The sequence below is a fragment of the Lampetra fluviatilis genome, chromosome 20 (assembly GCF_964198595.1).
Source record: "Lampetra fluviatilis chromosome 20, kcLamFluv1.1, whole genome shotgun sequence".
Classification (NCBI taxonomy): Eukaryota; Metazoa; Chordata; class Hyperoartia; order Petromyzontiformes; family Petromyzontidae; genus Lampetra; species Lampetra fluviatilis.
In genome coordinates this window covers 5,558,693-5,578,821 of record NC_136294.1, presented here as the reverse complement: position 1 = coordinate 5,578,821, position 20,129 = coordinate 5,558,693, and the positions used below count along the sequence as shown (strand labels likewise).

At 43.8% G+C, this 20,129-nt stretch overlaps 1 protein-coding gene across 3 annotated transcripts; it reads right to left on the bottom strand.

The window, feature by feature from the left end:
• Positions 1-23: 23 nt before the first annotated feature.
• LOC144937898 (LIM domain-binding protein 3-like) lies at positions 24-19,209 on the bottom strand. 3 transcript variants are annotated; one of them, XM_078865480.1, is made up of 10 exons: positions 19,135-19,209; positions 17,177-17,372; positions 8,426-8,577; positions 6,773-6,839; positions 6,615-6,631; positions 5,444-5,641; positions 3,888-3,908; positions 3,006-3,169; positions 758-794; positions 24-533 (listed from the first exon to the last, which is right to left on the bottom strand). In XM_078865480.1, the coding sequence occupies exons 2-10, from the start codon at positions 17,270-17,272 to the stop codon at positions 437-439; spliced, it is 849 nt and encodes a 282-aa protein (XP_078721606.1). In that variant the 5' UTR covers positions 17,273-17,372; positions 19,135-19,209; the 3' UTR covers positions 24-436. The 3 variants fall into 3 exon arrangements, with proteins under 3 accessions (XP_078721606.1, XP_078721605.1, XP_078721607.1); XM_078865479.1 differs by having other exon boundaries at positions 19,042-19,178; XM_078865481.1 differs by lacking the exon at positions 3,888-3,908 and having other exon boundaries at positions 19,042-19,178.
• Positions 19,210-20,129: the final 920 nt, after the last annotated feature.

Below are 20,129 nucleotides of genomic sequence, written 5' to 3'. Positions count from 1 at the left end.
AATATCCAGTTAATTTATTACAATAAATTCTAATGCACTCATTCATGTTGTGTAAGGTATGTTATATGTATCACAAATGTGTCTTGCATCTAATGTGTAAGGCTACAAAACTGTAAGCTTCATTGACACTTTATTGAAATCTCCATTTCTTGTGCAGCAGGTGGACAGAAGTAACTGCAGGTAAACTGAGAGCGCTTGCAGCACACCACAAAACACCAATATACAATCGGGGAAAAAATAAGCCAGAAGAATAGAAGGACGTTGGCACTCCGTAAGGCAAATTTACCAACAACACACGTGGATGCAGTTAATGTGTGTTTTCAAAGTGCATTGGCAAGAGAGGAGATGTGAAGCCAAGCCGGCTGACAACTGGGGTCGGCCTCCTGCCCTCTCCTCTGCTCGCGCCGCCACTTGGGAGATGGGCCACCCTTCCCTCTCAGCTCTTGATGTGCAGAGAGCTCGCGGACAGGCCGTGGTGCCACTCCTTGAGCTTGTTGAAGCGTGGCCCCTTCACCTGACTCTCAAACTTCTCTCTGCGGTCGCAGCAACAACAAGACGAGACAGATTCATATTCTTAGGTTTTTTCGGTAAAGTAACATAGGTAAAAAATTTAAATTAATAAAATTAAAATAAAATATCTAGAACGAGACAGTTTGGAGAACAGGTGCATTGCAGATGATAACATGGGAAAACCGATTAAATGTTCTACCAACAGCGTTGGAACGGTGAATTGAAGGGTTATGGAAATTAATTTTACCTGGTTCTCTTTAAAGCATCTTCATCAGGATCTTGCACTAGAAATATACACAAAGCAATTAGTGCTGCTAAATAATTCCACGTTTAGTCGATGTGCAATATAATTTAGAAGCGTACATGTTAAAACATTGCTTTAAAAGTGCATAAGGTAGCTTTAAAAAGGGACTTTTAAAGGTATGTGTGTCATTTGTTTCATGTAATCACACCAAATTCACTTTGCATTTAAAGAAAGTTATTTCCAAACATTTAGCATAAACATCTATCTTCAAATTAATATAGCAATAGACATACTCTTCACGCGAATAATGTTTTCAATTGCTCATCTCAATCACAGCTAAGTAAAACTATAATTGCTTTCAGCACAACATAAGCAACTACATTGGCAGTGGTGCATGTATCTATGATAAAAGCCTGGTGTTCAGTGTCAACTAAATTATGAGAAGTTATAGAAAGTGAGCCCCCCACCCCCAGATGTGGGGGTTAAAAGTAGATTTAACAGGTTTCTGAAAATTGTTGACCCCCCCCCAAAAACATTTTGTAGGCATATATGCCTACACACCCTACATACAGTAGTATCTGCACGCATTGAGGGGGGGGGGGGGGGTGACGGGCGAGGCGCAAAGCACTGAAGCCCTCTGCAGGAGTTAGTTTGTCATTACCACTTAAGTTTTGGGCAATGACACTTAACAGAGAAGGACAGACAGCTGAAGTGTTAAACCTGTCAGCTTTAAAGGCACCACCGTGGAAAAGGTCTTCAACCATAAGTCTGAAAAGATCTGCTCTGCTCTGAAGAAGCAACTCAGGATAGTTGGCCAAAGAGGTTTCAGGCTGACATGCTGGCACCAGTCACTGGCGAGTTCTTTAATCGCTGCTTGGAAAATGTACCTTGTGCAAAATTGTCCATTTACATATGGGTGGAAGTAAACACTAAATAAGAGAATAGCTGTGATTGTTGATCGCAGTGATCACGATGCTGTCTGTAGTTTTACACTGAACTAGGAGCTATATATATTCACCAGCATTTATTCAAGCAAGCTTGACTACTGATGAGACACCAAATATTGAAACCAGTCTGGAGGCTGCTTGTACTGCTGCGATTATGCATTCCCAGAAGGCTGTGGGATGATGGGTTGTGTAAACATTTTTTTTTAATGTGGCCAGACATGAAAGAGACATCGCATATCTATGATACTCGAGAATGTTATATTGCCAAGGAGGACTTATGTGTATACAATCTGAATGTCCATGATGTATATTTTACATTAATAACATTATACGTGTTTTGATTATAATACTAAAATAACGTAAGAATAACTTACAATAGTTACATAGAAATGGCAGTAACAAATAGTAACAAAAACATTTCATTAACATCAAATTACGTTTTATATAGAGATCGGACTTTAATCGGTTAAACTTGACTTCATCGGGCACCAATACAACCATGTGAACTGTGGGCTTGGCTAACTCCCAATTGGTTGGACGTCAACTGAGTTGATGTTCTCCTAAAGTCCAAAACTCGACGTTCTCCGGGAATCAAACATCAAGAGTACTTTGGGCAGTTTATCAGATAATCTTTGAGCTCTGAAACCACTACAAGTTCAAGGTTATTTAAATAGAGGCTTCATTAACAAGCCATGATGATGAAGTAGACCAAATATTTGAAGACATTAACCAACGACTAAATGAGGGCAAAACGCATTACAACAACACAATGTATTAGAATATGATATACGTTAGAGTGATTGAGTTGAGAATGAGGTGGGCATCTAAATAGTCATAATACGTGATAATTATTAATACCTTTTTCAAAATGAAGGCATCTCGGAGGAAGATCCAGAGATGGTGAAATTAGGAACGAGATTGACTGATCTAACAAGCGCAAGATTGTTAGAGATATTTCTGTCCACAATAAATTGAGCACAGGAATCGATCGCAAAAAAAATTGAACAAAAGCTGAAAATTATTCAAGGATGCGGAGGTGCATTTCAAAGCAGTGGTGGTCTTGGGCAGAACACGTTCCTAGAAGGGATGGCCGGCTGGTGGTCACATTGCTCGAAGACAAAAGAGGAGGAAACGCACCTAAGATGTGGAGCAATTAAATCATCTCACGTGCAGGAGCTAGACGAATTGTTGCACGCGCAAGACGGCAATGTATTTGGGAGGCTTTCATCTCGCGTTGAATCGTTCGTGGAGTTTAAGGTCCCGATACCCTCTCATCGCATGGTGTTGACCGTGTGGACACGTACTATACTCGGTTCCGGTGAGCTGCGCGAGCATGCGGAACGTGCGGGACTGCGCCTTGCCCAGACGCAGCATCTCCTCCTCGGAGCGGTCCGAGTCCGTGGCGGTCTTGGCCACCGCTTGATACACGTGCGACGTGGTGTCCACCTGTGGATTCTTGGCAATCAGCCTGCCGCAAATAGTGGGTGACCACTCGGGTGAGATTGCACGATTAAGGGTCAAACTTCCTGCCATGAATTACACCACCACCACTACGATCACCACCACTGTTTTAAACGTTGGAGTTTCTTTTCCTACAAAATCCCATGCGCAGTTTCAGGCATTAGAACATTTAGTATGTTTAGTACATTTCGTTCGAAGGCAATGGATTTTATTAATAAAACAAAATTATCTTTGATTAATAATATATTTTTGGGTCAGATTGTGTAAATAAAATGTGTGTCGTACACCCTCCTGCACCCAACACAATAAAGTTGTCACGTGGACAAACATGCCAATGTATTGCTACTTCAGCACACACGTGTGTTGGAGAGCAATCCACACCATTTAACAATGTGGTATAACGTTTAATAATATGATATGACGTTTCACTGATGCAGTAGTGATTGCCAGCAGTACGTCATACCAAATTGTTAAATGTTGTGGATTGCTCTCTTAACACACCGGTTTGCTGAAGCAGCAATACATTGGTCACGTTTGTTCATCACGTGACAACTTCATGAATCGGCTTTGCCAGGTGGAGATGGATGTACAACACACATTTTACTCGCGCGGCGATCTGAGCCAAAACTCAATTATGAACCTTAATGTTGTTCGCGAAAAACTACAACGTGTTAAATGTAGTTTCTGTTAAAAAACAATCAAACAAATAGTAACATTTTACTTACCCCCCAGTGGCCTCAGAGGAACTGTAAGAAGTAGCGTGTAAATGTGGTGCACCATAGACATTTTTTGAGAGTTTTTGGAAGACGGTGAAAGGGGTTGGCGAGGTATGTGCATCATGGTTAGAAGAGAGAGGAATGGAGTGCGGGTGGGAATATTGTAATGGAGGGTATGGGGTTACAGAAACACATGGCATCATGAAAAACAGCACAATTACGAAGCACTTTGCCAACACTCAAAGCAAACAGGTACATGGGTCGCTCACTGGCATTTGAAATGTACCTTTGGCCCATAGTCGAGTGGTTGCACGAACCAGTTTAGCGTAAAGGTTAACAAATGCTGTGCTCTCATTACTGAATGAGATAAGCAAATGGTAGGCGCATCACTCACTGTGAATGTATGCACACAAGCACATGTTGGTAATTACACGCAGGCCCACAAACAACAATTATGCAGATGTAGCAGCTTTGACATTACTGCTTTGGTTGCCTTTCACGCAAAAAAAGCGACAAGTCTTCTCAACCCAAGTCACACTCAGATTTTGCTAACACTGTTAGTTTTACAAGATGTCTAAATGTGGATTTTTTTTAAATGCAGCTGTAAAAAAATAAAAAAATCCAGTATGGGGTAGGTGTCTCATCATCAGTTGGACCACAGTGTAAATAAGAAAATCGATCGAGGAGGGAACCAAAGAAAAATTATTGATACCGAGATGTGAATGACATCTCTGAGCATGCATCTCACTAGAGACGCAACAAAATTGGGATGGGGCCGATCCACTGATCGGCAGTGTCCTGAAATAAACCGCCGCCTTATGTGGGTGCACACCACTCATCTGCCAGGTCCTGACAACCACCAACCACACGCGCTCTGAGCTTTAGCCATATAACGATGAATGGATTTTCAAATTGATTCTCATGCGTACTATACATGAATCATGCATGTAAAAAATCAACTGTTCCCCCCCCCCCCTAATTTAATTTCAATTATATTACTGGCATCTTGTCAAGAGTAGTGCAACCCTGATTTTTAGAGAATGACCCACAGAAGCAGTTATCACGGGACTACTTCTGAAATCCCTTCACGTGCAAACTATCCCACATGTCCTCCTACTACACAGAAAGGTTTCCTGCATGGCAGTCAAATCGATATCATTAATCCTCAGAGTTGCGATTTTACCAAAAATAAGTTAAAAACTGAACTTATTGTAATTTTATCCGTGCAGTTATTGGTGACCGAAATTAACACCGTCGCTGCATTTGACCAATGTTAATTAATAAAAGGTGGCCGAAACCCAGATTTGACCTTTGGATTTCAGTCGTGCCGGGGACAAGCCAGAACGAACGTACGAGGCTGACGAAAGAAACGCTAACGACACGACAAAATCAATCGAACGAATGACGAAAAGGAATTCACACCAATTGTGATCCCAAATTTGGGAGGAGGAGCGAGGTGCTTTGGGTTTTAATCTTTGCACGTCTACTTAACCCACACGTCACTCGGGACAACACAAACAATGCGCGCGCGCACGCACACACACACAAGAGGTCATCGCGCTTACCCGTTGGGGACATCATTGCCGTGCACGTGCGCCTGTCCAGCGATGGCATCCATGATGGCATCCTGCGAGTACATGCTGATGGGCGTGTTGTACTGCGCGTGGATAATGCTGGCCTTGCCGCCGGGACCCCTGACCTCGATGGGCTTGTGCGTGGACACCGCCGAGTCCTTGATAACCGTGGGGTTAATGAAATCTTGGCTGTCGGTGGAAGATCAAGACAAACGAACAAACACAAAAAACAAATCCTCGTAACGAAAAACTCCCGAGTTGTCCGTCGGTTCGCAGCAACTTCTTGGGAACATTTTTGTTGTACGTGAAGAGTCGAGCGAGGGCTCCTTTTGACCATAAAGAACTAAGGGGCTGTGGTTATTGATGATGAGCTATGTAGGACACAAGGCCTTTGACCTTCAGATCTAAAAAAAACTTGACTTGATATAAAATAGTTGATGCCATTAAACCAACACGAGAGGGCAGCATACAATTTTCATGCTAATATGAACCTTATGGCATTACCCCGGGGAATCATAGGACCCCGGCTCTCGCATAATGTCCGTGATGCAGTCATTTTAGTCTGTTGATAGTCGGCGATGGGGCAATCGACTCATCTCGACGAGCTGTACACGATGCACCACCACGGTGCGTACGCGAGCGTTCAGGGTTTCAGCGCAATCGTCCTCGCTGCGTTTCGACATCGCGGAGTGGCACCAATTTCGGATTGATTGGTACCCCAGTCGCGGAGTTAAGTACACCCCTAGAAAAAATTGTGTCCCAGAAATAAAGTATTTAATTGCCTCGGCCATTTAGTATTATTTGGTACCCCGGGGTACCGCCATAAGGATCAAATGTCGAATACAAGCCAGTACTGAACATAGGTAAGATACAAGCCCCAGTGTCACTCATGCAATGCATTTTCATGAAGGATTATAGTTTGGAAAAATAGTGGACCCCCATCGGTAGGACAGGCTTTTACTGGCTTGTAGTGTAATAATGAATTACGTTGATGTCGTGATTCTTGTTAAAATCCACGCGTCATTCACACAGTATTCAACTGCCCATCATGCAAATTTGTCTCGAGTGATTAAAGTTAAGCCAATGACACTCATCTCACAGAATGTGCTCAGATTAAAACATTCTTTATTAGAAAGCCACACTTTTAGTTTACTGCACTCACCCATGTGGAGATACAATCTATAGAAATGCAAGAAATAAAAAGGAGTAATTAAAACGGGGGGAAAATGTCTCTGTTACAAATTGTTGATATGTCCACAGAGTACAATCAGCGATCACAGGCTTTGATTTTTATTTAATTTCAGGAGATTAAGGGCTCACCTTCTGGTGTGCGATGGTGGTTGCAGCATCAATCACAGGGCCGTGCATAGGCAGGGGCCGCTTGCATCTGTGTGGAGGCAGATTTTTCAATTAAATATTTTTATGTTACCAGGCGAGGCCCACTGAGCTTGAAAAAAAACTCTTTTTCAGAAGCAACTCAGCCATCACTGACGATATCTCTACGAAGTGACTTATGGTGTGGAAATGTATATCGACCACATACTCTAAAACTCATGTTTCTAAATGTGGAGAGGCCCGGAGAAAAAAACAAACGCGACCACAAGGAGAGGGACATGCAAACTCCAAATACGCCGGTGTCAGGGTCGGGAGCGAACCCACGAACTCCTGTATACCAGACGAGGTAGTTAACATCTCGCCAATCTGGCGCCCTTAACCGAGCTTCCATTATCCATTGAGTTATAACCCAGTCAAATGAGTCGCAATGTCATGCTTCAGGAACCAGTTGCGTTTTCTTAAATATTTTTTTTATCGTAAACATGTACAGCCCTTTGTCAATCCGAACTGCTGAATGAGGGCCTCTCCATGGCGTGCAGCCCATGTCGGGTTGTTTAACCCAACAATAACTTGGCCATGCTGGCCAGTGCGGGTTGGTGAAGGTGAGGCGCATAGATGTAGGAGCATACGAGTACAGTACAACAATGGTTTCTATTTCTAGATTTGAAGCTTTCGTGACTGCAAGGATTCATACTCTTAGGTTTTTTCGGTAAAGTCACGTAGGTAAAAAATAAAATTTAAAGTTAATATTGGAAATAAAATAAAATAATAATGACTTTTAATTTTATTTTTTACCTACGTGACTTTACCGAAAAAACCTAAGAGTATAGTACAACAATGGGTTTTGCTGCACTGCCCCCTGCTGCCCATGGCGTGGTGTTTGGTTATCATTTATGAATGATACTGTGAAATTTATTGAATTGTATTAAAACACATTTTGTCATTTTGCTTAGAAAACTGTGGTGAACCCCGTCCTGGGGAGTGGACAAACGTGTTTAATGATTGTGGTTGCTCGCTAGAGACACCCACTGATGGATGGGTGATCTACAATATTTTTTTACAAATACGCATCATAAGAATGCTACCCTATTGATTTTTTTTTAAGTTTGATCATCATAATCATCTGTCTATTATTCATATGTTGAAAGATACATGTATTTTTTCATATACTCAAAAAATGGTACAATTATGTGCCCCCTTTGTGCAGAGTAGCCATCCCCCTGTGCACAGCTGTAGTGGGCAAGATGGCATAAAATGTCAGGGCAATTTGCCCACAAAAAGGGCATCTCGTAAAAGAGGGCACCACAAAGGGCCTGTTACTTTTTTGTCGCTAATGAATAAGGGAGGTCCCTTCAAACTACATGAAATTCGGTCCTGGGCATCCAGCCCCGGGCCTCCAGCAACATCTGGGCAGCCCTGCCAAAAGGCACTGCCGAAGCTTGTGTTCGATAAAAACATAAATTCAGAACGTATTTTTACTCTTCAAAAATCGATTTCCCGTATAACATGGAGTCCCCGTTCATCAATCCCATGGGACTGAAGATTCATTATCTGAGTGCTCATGAGAAATTACAATGAGGGGTCAGAACGCAAGGGTGTTTTTCAGGAGCAGACGTGCTGAATGCGAGGCTCCCTTACTTATGCAGCGTCATGCGGAGCGACCCCACACAGTTCTTGATCTTGGTCTGCGCCTGCACGTGCGTGAGGTTATCCGTGGGCACCCCGTCGATCTGGTGCACGGAGTCACCAGCCGAGATGCCATTCTGGGCCGCCTTGCTGCCCGCACTCACCTGCGACACGCAGGCAGACAACGCACAGTGGCAGCAGCAGCAAAAGCATCAGCAGGAGTGGCAGCAACAGCGAAGAAGCCTACAGGTTGTCATGTTTCATTGAGCTGGAAACCCTTCCCTGTCATATGCACGTGTAACGAAAAAAAATATTTTATTCCAAATGTACCGATTTGGTGTCGAGTCGTGAGATGAAGAATTCATTCAGATCTCTCTAAGATTTTCACAGAATGTGTTCCGAATTTTTTTAAAGTGACAAGACGATTTCTCACACGCTTGACCAGCACAACCAATATTGAAATATTTTACGGCAAATTTTGTTATCAAATTAAGTGAAAAATACCCTCTAAAACTTGAGAACCCTATGAATCATTGGTGGCTGTGACGCAGGATCTCAACGATTCCAGCACGATAGTCTGATCCCTGAACCTCCCAGTCACCTCCAAGATCCCACATTTAGGATTATAGACTGTTGGGACATGTGCTGTTATGAAGCACCTATTTAGCCCAGCAAAGCACAAAGAGGAGTGGAGTGGCCAGTGCTAATGTTCACATACCACAGCATGTACTTACTTAAACCTAAACCAACCGAAAGGAGTCCAAGCACAGTTTCAAATACCATGTGCCAATGATGTCACCCATGACCAGGGAACAATAAGTTGTATGGATGTTGAACTTCTTTCGAACCGTACGTAGCTAATAGCACAGGGCACTAAGCACTACTCCACACGCACATTGTCACCCAACCACGAAAATATAAAAATACAAGCTAGTGCAAATGAAGTCTAAATATTATAATGTATTTGTGTATATTTGCCAATTGTTGCTTCGATATGTTCATCATCGTCACATTGTCTTGTCTAGATGCACAATTGACCAGTCAAACCGTATCTTTTAGAATTGTTTGGTTATAGAATTTAGAACACAACCTCAATATCATATATAGTCTTGGTTACGTAGAAGGGAAATAATAAAATAATAAAAATATAAAATCCTCACGACGTTTCGACTGCAACACAAGCAATCATCATCAGGTGTGAAATCCACAGCAAGAAAATTTGAAAAAAGTGGTGTTTTTTTCTTCAAATTTTCTTGTTGTGGATTTCACACCTGATGATGATTGCTTGTGTTGCAGTCGAAACGTCGTGAGAATTTTATTGTTTTATATTTTTATTATTTTATTGTTTCCCTTCTACGTGACTTTACCGAAGGAACCAAGAATATGAATCCCTGCAGTCACGAAAGCTTTAAATCAAAATTCAATATCATCTGTCCAAATGTGATGACGGTATTTTTAAAAAAGCCGTCGCAACATTAAATATAATTTACTTAGGAGCGGATTAAGCAGACGCGGGCTAGCAATTAAAATGCGCCGACACTCACGCGTGCACACAGGCACCGATAAACACTTGCTTAATGCAACACTTCTGGGACCAATGTCACTCACAGACACGTGTTAAACAATTAAAATGTGCTAAGACTAAAATACATTTGCTTTCCTATTGTGGGGAGAGATTACACACGCTGGCCGAGAGCCAGGAAAACTCAAGAGTAGCCTACATCGACGTCGCGTCCGTGAATCACCGCTGCCGAATGGAAAGAATTTACAGCAGACATTTGAAATGTGGCTTTGCAGCGGGCACGCCATCTACCCGCCTTAGAGGGATAACGTTAACAAAGTCAAGCTCAACGACAACCTTTGGAAGAAAAATTGGACTTGACGGACAAGAGTGCAGCTTTGGCTGCAGGATGTCAAATTCAGATAAAGCCCTCACACACACCTGGCACCGAAAACAAAATAATGGCCTGCAAAATGATATATTTCACATCCCTCAATATGTCCGTGAAAGTCATCTGTGCTTCATTTATAACGTCCTTTATAATATGGTCGATGTGAATAATCGTTACACTGTAAAGACAATGATTGTATCTGATTGTTCACCGGTGACTTATCTACGAGCAACCGAGAACTCAAAGAAAACATAAAATAATGTCTACACACATTCATTGTGGGTTATTCATTATGGTGAAACGACAAACACTTTGCTATAGTAACCCATTGTGTGCTGGTCTTATAGCCCGAATGTAGCTACAATTGAACACTACCTGCAGCTTGTACATGGACACGCTCTTTGCCAAATCGTGACTGGGTGACGACTTTCACGAACTTTGCGAGCTGTGGGGGTTCATGTCCATACTTCACCATGCTGCTCAGCGAATGTTTATGCAGACAGAGAGCACAGCAGTATTGTACAACTATGGATTTGGCCGCACTGCCCTCTGCTGCGCCGCACGTACCCCGCAGCAGCCTATAACAACCTGTTATGCAAAGTGGTCGCCCGTGCCAAGCACGATCCGGGCCCAACTCTGCTTAGCTTCAGAGTGCCGACAAGACCGGGTGCATACCAGGTGATTTGGTCACAGGCACCCGTAATTATAACGCAACAAAAAAAAATATATAAAATCAATCAATTCGTTGATTATATGCGTATGAAATTGCGACATTGAAAAGCCTATAAGCTACACCAGGCAGGGGGGCTGGGGGTCCCCTCGCCAGCCAAACTGCCACAGTGCAATATAACTGGGGTAGAGACGAATGAGACCCCGTGAAGAGTGTTGTTCACCACAGAGCCATACGTTCATGTGGGAGCGCACTGCGCCACACAGCTCACACAGCTGTGTTCATCGTTCAAAGCGGCACGCCATGCCGATAGGCCGTGGTGGCAAAAAGTGTGGAGGTCTCGGTGTAATGCTATATTATTGGCTTACGTAGACAGAAACATGAGCCTCCGGGGCAGTGTCGGGCACAAGGTATCCATCCTCCTTTGTGCTGTGTGAGCAGAATATTTGTGAGTGTGCACACGGAACGTGTAGCTGCAGTGCCACGATCAAATGAGGAAACATTTCATTGTGTTATGACACTTCTAAAACCCATCGGAAATGATCGCCTCGCCCGTTAATTCGATGGCTTCAGAATTTTTCTTCCATTACAGCTTGGCCATATGGCTAAGCATTGCAATGAAGTGCACTCATAAGTCGATTAATGAGCATGGGCTATTTGAGTCCATTGTGTTAATGGTGTCACCCATGAGGTCATAATGTTCTGTGAAACTTTAGCTCTGGAGGAGATTGCATTTTCCATGTCGATGCAAGATATATCAAGCTGGTTTGCCATGCAAGCAGTTGGGGTTTGCTTCAAAAATGCAAGATGGTGCGCAGGGAGCGGGCTATAGCAAAACCCGACCAATCCCCGAATCCCCGTCCTGAAGAAGCCAAGGATAGCCGGCTATAAATAGTCTGATCTCAGTGCACACGTCTGGCAGAGTGGGCATGGAAGCAGCAGACATTGTGTTCAGGATGTAAGGTGACAACGCGGTGAAGTGGGAGAGGCGATGAGGGTGAAATGGTCACAGCTGGGACAGCTGAAGCGATGAGAAGCCGTCACATCACTTGCACGGAGTAAAGTATGGAACTGTTATTTCAGGTCCCGTTCACTTGCCATTTAAATAAAACGTTCCACCATCCCAGGCCCCCCATTTATGTCGTGTTGATAATGTGTTGTGGAAACATGGACCGATAAGCATTCCATCCCGTTGAGACAAGCGTTGGTTTTAAATTGTGGATTTAAAAAAAGCCTTTGGGCTATCGTATACCATGGCTTAAATGAGTGTGGAAACAATTCACAGTAACTACCAATTTTCTTCATAAAGGGCACAGTGCCACCTTGGAAAAACAACCTCATCCGGCTCTATAGAGATACAGCAACAAATAATGATGATTGTCATTAGTCATTAGTCATGATCAGTCTAAAGCTGGATGAAGGCCTTCCCAAGCAGCATTGGGGGAGAGATGTGACCGCACTTCGCCACACTGGGCAGTGCACATTGGTGAAGATACCGGACGTGTGGAACAGACTGATCACACTCGGGTGACCCCCAACCGCTTGAAATAAGTGACGAAAAGTAAAAATGATATCTATGTTCCCACGATAACAAACAACATTGAGTGAAGGATTATTAAATAATTCTGCCCCATACAAGCCTTTTTGTTCTACCCCAATGCCCCAGCGTCCACCTGTAAAATGTTTAAACAACACTCACAAATGTTGATGCGCAACCCGTGGTCATTATTTTCCATTGTTATGAATATAAAATCCTGACTCTAAATACACACAGCGTGAGTGTTTGTTCCAGTGAATCGAGCGTACCGGCAGGTTACACCGCGGGGTCAAGGCCCCTAAATCTACACCTCACATCCTTGAACGCGAACATTCCTTCCGTGTCAGCCAAGCGACTGCTTGAAGGATCTCCTTTTAAAGCGCGGAATGAGCCGGATCACGTGGCTCAAACGGCAGAAAGCACTGAGGTTCGCAACGTTCGCCCCAACTTGTAAAGGATCACAGATACCGCTCGTGACTGCCGTTAAAAATCGCACTGCCGTTAGATCCCATGTAAACAATGTTCACTGCAGAATTCGTTTTTTTTCATCTGCACAATCATTTTCAATACAATTATTTGAAGGGCATATTGAAATGTAAGGGAAATTCTGCCAAACAACCTTATCAAGCCGGTTGCCAAATGTCACATCTAAGATGACCTTTAAGTCACGAGGATTACAGACTTTGAACTTAAGCAGGGCTCTTGAAATTGCCCTGTTTTCAACAGCTACAAGCTCTCACCTCGTCTCAACCAGAAAGGGCAACACCCTCGGGGTCGTACATGTATGACAGCAAGCGCAGGTTTATCTTCCGATGTCTTCGACTTATAAGATGACAACAGGAAAATATCTAATACCATTTGTGTGGAATTTGACCACCCCTTCTTTCTGTGCATCGGCCTATTCCAACAACGGTGTTGGGTACAAACTGACCACAAAAAAAATCGAACCCTGCTCACAAAGTGACAGATGAGCTGACAGAAGGTCAAACGAAATTTTGGCCATCGCAGTAAATGGTCTGTAGAAAATGACGTTGGCCACTGAGACACATTTATTTGACAATCCGAAAAGTGCAGCAAGGGCTGTTCAACACAGCTGATCCAGAGACTGCCTTTACTCAAATCAATCGTATTGAATTCCAAAATACTGTACAAGTCTAAATTTGTTACTTGCTTTACAAATTAGCTGCCATCCAAAATGTCATGCGAATTACCAACGTCATTCCCCTACACAATGGAACCTTTATAATATTCACCATATTATAAATAAATAAATGACACGCTATGTAAGCTTGCATGTACAGTATATAAAACACAATTTGTGTAATGCTTCAACGCTAAAAAATAAATACTTGAAGCCTACCAACGTGAATGGGGGTGCAGTAGTGGCAGAGGTTGGCACACTGTGCAATGAGCTCGGTGACCAGAGTTCAGTTCCCAGCCAAGTGCAGATCGATTTCCTAACTGGTCACAGTGCCTCCTCTTCACCAACCATCAATTAACCACCATCGAGAAGCACGCTCAAACAATCCGCATTGGGAGGAAGGCCTTCATCCAGCAGTGGATTGACACAGGGCTTTGAACCTTTAATTATACAAAGCAGGCACACAACGTAATGGGCTCGCGTGCAGCAGCACTGACTCAAAGGTCGCAGAGTCACCAGGGAGTGTTGTGTAACGCATTACAAAGTTGCTTTTGAATGTAGCGAGGGGGACAGGTGGTCCCCTCCAACATGGACATGCTCACTAGCACACACAGTACAAGCTCTTTGAAAATGTCGTGAAGCCTCATACCCTGCCGTTGACGTAACGACGGCAAATTTAGGGATGCACAAAAATATTTCGGTCACCCAACGCCCGCGGGACCCCCCCACCCCCAGCCCCCAGCTCTCTGGCGGTGACGTGAGTCCAGACCACTCTGCCCGCCGCTATTTTTGTTTAGACATGCACGCAGGAAATTCAATACAGGCGAGCGCCAGCAACAAACCCCCGGCAAACATCACGGAATCCGGCCAGGTCCAACTTGGGTTATTTATGCTGCCTCCTAATTCATGGCTCTAATAAATGGCAGCTGTGTGGAATAAAAAAAACACTACAATTAGAATTGTTAATTAAATATCATGCATTGTTTCTGTGTAAAGTCGGCAATATGGGGCAGAGCAGTAAGCGCATCTATGCAGACGTGCGTTCTTTGAGGATTGCTACGAGTCCAGAGACCTGAGTTCGATTACCGGCCGTGGTTGGCGTCAGTAGCGAGTGACATCTGAAACGGTCCTGGGGCCTCCCTCTTCACCAACCCGCACAGACGAGCGTGGTGAAGTACGGTTAAACAATCCCCAATGACGTACATCGTGCGGGAAGGCCGTCATCCAGCAGTAGATTGACAAGGGATTGTAAATTATGGTCATTATTATTATGATCACTCGGCCCTTTTTCCCCAATGAGATTAGGCCGAGCGGTCTGTCCGTCACATTTTTTTATACTTAGCCAAGACAGTGGAGCAAGTGAGATAGGGGCTGGGGGCGTATTATGTATGCAGAGGTACTGGATGTTCTGGCCTTTGCCATGGGAGGTTGGCATTTGCACCGCTGACTCCGCTCCATCAACGGAGATCAGTACCGCCCCTCGCTTGCGCACGTACGCACTTTCACTCGACTCATTAGCACAATGAAGCGGTACATCCACTAAGTTATGCTATGCTGAATTGAAAAGAAAAAGTTTTTAGCCTTCCCTCCGATTGTATCCGCAGTGTACTCTCGGCATCATTTCACGAGGCAAGGAATCCATTCGTAAATTTTGCCAGAGCAGTGAGCACCCCGAGTTCTCGCATAACTTCATAAACACTTGTCAAATTGTCTTGCTTTATATTTACACACTAGGGGGTGCACTCTAACACACTCTGCTATCAGAACGGCATTTGTTGCATGACAAAGAAATATTTTAATTAATCAGGGATGTAATTTAGCACAAAAAAACTTAATTATTAAGTGTTTTTTTCAGTGGTGACCAGGCTGAAGTGATCAACTTGCTAGACTTGAGAATCAGTTCTCCCATCTGAGCCACCCAGCCACGTCAACTACACTGCGTTCTTGAGTATGCCTCAATTTCACGTTGTGAGCAGCCTAACAATGCAAACGATAATACAGTAATAGCAATCCTTACAGTTCAAGAGTGTGCCCTGTATTTATAACATGATTAATGTGACGATACTTGTGTTTTCTAAATCGATCACACAGCACTGCGTAACGAAAATGGAAGTGAACACACAGAGCCGAACTTTACAGTCAGGCTGATGATGAACAGTGGTAAAAAAAGTATTAAAAAAAAATCAACAACAGCAGTTAGCCCACCACTGTGGAGAGGCAAAGCTTAGCTGCGAACTCGTGACTCATAGGCGAGAGAAGATTCCCATCTGCAGGTGTTCTTAGCATTTCCGTGGCAGTCTAATTTCTGCAGGCATGAAAACGCCACCGGACTGCGCGCAATGAATGCCATTTTAAATGTCAGACCCAGCTTTGTTGGCAGCACGCAAAGTCTCGAAACCCCAAGGAGTCTCGATTTAAAGCTTTCGTGACTGCAGGGATTCATCTTCTTGGTTCTTTCGGTAAAGTCATGTAGAAGGGAAATAATAAAATAATAAAAATTAAACATTATAAAATAATTCTCACGACGTTTCGGCTACAACGCAAGCAGCCGTCCTCAGGTTAAGAATGAAACACCACCAAGCTTGAAGCGTATATTTAAGCTGGGTTGGAGGGGGAAGAAGTATATAAATATACGCTCCAAGCTTGGTGGTGTTTCATTCTTCACCTGAGGACGGCTGCTTACGTTGTGACCGAAACGTCGTGATAATTATTTTATTGTTTTTTTTATTATTTCCCTTCTACGTGACTTTACCGAAAGAACCAAGAAGATGAACCCAAGGAGTCTGTTTTGTCAAAAAAATTAAAGAAACGCATGTGTATATTTGTGTCAACAACTATTTTCTGCCAACATTTTGATTGGGTTTTCATCATAGGGAAAAGGTTGCAAGCTGCCACGGTAATATCTTGAGACTCTTACGGCATTTCCCAAAATATCACGATGATAAACATTGGTGCAGCTACTCGTTTTCTCCTCTGCTGTTTCCAACTTCTGGAACTTCCTTCCCTCCGCCAGTGCTGTCGGACCCTCTGCCCCTGTGCAAGTCCAGGTTCAACTTTCCTCTTTACCTCGGACTGACCAATTGACTGCCCCGAAAATAATCCATGCATTGTTTTATGTGCAAGCATCTTTAGATCCAGTTGCAATTTCGATGCTATGCAAATCCATCGAGTTTCGCGGGCCCCTCCGAGGTATAGGTCAAGAACAATCGGTGGTCCCAGGTTGAAAGTGGCCGAGGGACCAGTACTAAGGCCGCCGCATCAGAGGAACAAAAAAAAACCAGGATATTTCATGAGAAGTTTATCTCACAATTACAGAAAATATGAGGGCTACATTTAAACGAAGCGTCTTGAGCGGTCTATTATTGCGCAACTGACAAGCCAGGAGTGTCCCTGGAAGACTTTACTGGTTTCCCCTTGGAAAGAGAGCTACCTCAAAACAAACAAAATAAGAGGAAAATCGTGGCTTGGGGTGGGGGAGGGGGTGAACCCAGGACAGGTGGCAACCCAAAAACGGGAAGCTAACCCGGGAGATGGTGAGCGGCATGTTGAAGTCCTTGCCGCCTTGCAGGCGAAATCCCCAAGGGGCCGGCCCGGGCAGGGTCACCGAGTAGCTGCTCATGGTTCCTCCGCTGTTGCTCAAAAGCGTCACCGAATCAGCGCCTCACAGTTCTCCTCACAGACAGATGGTTGCTTTCTTCAGGCCTGCCTTGGCCAAATCCCTGTGGAGAAGACCGCAGGAAGGAGGGAGGGAGGAGAGACGCTCGCAACGAGAAATATTTATCCGAGTTCGTGTGAACTAAGTAGACGTTTTGCCTTGGACAACACCGCATGTAAAGTGTCACTTGCCGCCTGCCAAAGTGTGAGAGTGCCCTTTGAACAGAATAGATTCCATTACAGAACATAAAGGGGCAGCCCTGCAATTGCTTGTTCACACTACTGCTGGCAGAAGGGCCTCCGCTAGAGGGAGCTCTAGAGAGCTCCTCTGGAGGGTATTTTGTCATTCCCTTCCCCACTGAAATAGGTGGTAGTTCTCCACACTTTACTGCACAACACATGACCTGTCGACCATCTGTAGGGTACCCATGTATACTGCTGAGGCAATGGGATTTAAGAAACTTGCACCATTGGTGCAACTGCCGTGCCGAGAGATGAAAGATTGCGCGAGTTGCGTTACTTGGGATTTCATCATTTTATTTTAAATCTGGTGACAAGGTTGCAAGCGCACACTCGGCTGTCAGTAAACAAGGATCAATTACCGGAACTCCAAATTACTGCTGTGAACAAAGCATGGCGCCCCTTTTTCTAATGCCATTTGTTTTATATTCGTCAAAGTCAACGACCGTGTTTCAAAGCCAAGTCCACGGTGTCGGCAAGAGCTTAAGGATGACCCCAGCAAGACAGAACGTGCGCCACGGTGTTACTTAATGTGACTATCGTGTAGCTGCATCAATTACAGTACAATTAAAGGGCTTCTTTTATGACGAATGATAGATTGCAAGAAGGATGGCCGCAGAACGCGGCGAGTACGAGGTACTTCGCGCGTTAAAAATAGGGGCGCTATATTGGGCTCGGGGAGACATCCCTCCCGCCAGCCTTAAAAGGTACCGAGTAGCCTTTGGAGCATTTGATAAAATTAACAAGTACACCGATGTGCTCTCACGCACACACAGAGCAATTGAACGGTCAACACGAACAGCCAAGGAGATTCACGCCGAAGCTTTGCAGGTTTTAAGTTTCAGGGCAGCCTCGCTCGCGTTTTTTGCACATTCACAATTTGACTGCAAGCGTTAAGTATTTTCAAAGCCAAGTTACCGTGTCAAATGACACTTGTTAATACCGACTTGCCATTGCACTTTGAAGTCAAACATATTTAGAATTTCGCACGGAATTAACGTGTCAAATTTAATCCCATAAGTTGATTTTCATGGAATTTGAATCGTCTAGATTGCAACATTAATAGGTTTGGATTGAGATAATCACAAGAATGCCATAAACCTCATGACAGCAGACCAGTTTGAACACAAAAACAATGATAAATCTTACACTTTGAGGACTAATTGAAACCGTACATGCACTCAAAAGAATACCATTAACCTGATATTATGGGGACCAATTTAGTGTACTTCGGGGAAAGAAAGAAAATATCACAAAAAACACCCAACACTGCACGCACAAAACAGTCCTCGAATACCAATTTGTTATAAAGGTGAAATTCAATTAATGCATTTTCCTCCACCGACATCGATGACTAAAATAACATCTGCATTTAATATCTAACAATTAAAATAATTTAAGATACACTCATATCGATAAGATACTCACATTGATAAGATACACTCACATTGATAAGATACAAACACTTCATTAATGTCTGCTGCATGCACTCACCAACAAAAGAGTCTTCTGCAATGGAGCACGCAAACACTCCGCGTTGGGCGAGAGTTTAGTGCAGCTTTGTAAAGTTGTCCTGCCACCGCTTACCCGATTGTCCGCCTTCCACTCACGCCTGCACTCTCTCTCCTGGAGCCCGCACTCATTTAGCCACAAGCCGTTAACGTCACCAGTGTAGTATGCCACACCCACTGGGTCGTGTGACTTAGGGAAACCACAGCCCCCCCCCCCCGAGCCCCCCACTCCCCTTCAATGACACCCTTGCCATGTTCGGCCGCTGTCAATACATTGCTGGATGAAGGCTTCCCCCACACCGTGTCGGTCATAGGGGTTGTGTGACCGTGTTTCACCGTGCTGGTCAGGGTGGATTTGTAAAAGCATCGTTCGTATAATAGACAGTTGCCCCCCCCCACCTTCTCGCATGTACGTTGAACTTCTTTTGCACCGTACGTAGCCGGCCATGCTAATCGGAAGCGTGGGAGGCGCACGTGTGGGTTTTCTCCCGAGTGCTCCGGCTTCCTCCCACACGTAAAACATTCATTACATTAATTCTAGATTTGAAGCTTTCGTGACTGCAAGGGATTCATATTCTTAGGTTTTTTCGGTAAAGTCACGTAGATAAAAATTTCAAATTAATAAAAGTAAAATAAAATAAAAATCACGTTTCAGAGGCAACACAAGCTTCCGTCTTCAGCTATCGTGCTGCGACGGTTCGAACTGAAGACGGAAGCTTGTGTTGCCTCCGAAACGTCGTAATTTTTATTTCATTTTACTTTTATTAATTTTAATTTTTTATCTACGTGACTTTACCAAAAAAAACTAAGAATATTCATTACATTGTTTGGAAACATCTTAATATGTAGGGGACCACAGAGGCGAGTAATTTTTTGGCGTCGTCTCACCGTGTGGCTGCCTTCCTGCTCATCTGCGATTGCCCGCACCTTTACGTTGTTGTCTCCTCGAGAGTGAGCGAATATTGCTGTGCTGGTTACGAGTTGCAATTATTATAATTCGAAGCATATATCTATTATGTAGGCACTGAGGATGTCGTCGCTTTTTCAGACTTTAATGGACATAAAAAGTTT

What these genes read in the sequence shown, in the direction of transcription:
- LOC144937898 (XM_078865480.1), bottom strand. Translation starts at nt 17,272, where the DNA reads ATGAGCAGCTACTCGGTGACCCTGCCCGGGCCGGCCCCTTGGGGATTT. An exon ending in TGCCGCTCACCATCTCCCGG is followed by an intron (nt 8,578 to 17,176) that starts GTTAGCTTCCCG and finishes TGCGTGTCGCAG; the next exon opens with GTGAGTGCGGGCAGCAAGGC. An exon ending in GCTCACCGGAACCGAGTATA is followed by an intron (nt 795 to 3,005) that starts GTACGTGTCCAC and finishes GTATATTTCTAG; the next exon opens with TGCAAGATCCTGATGAAGAT.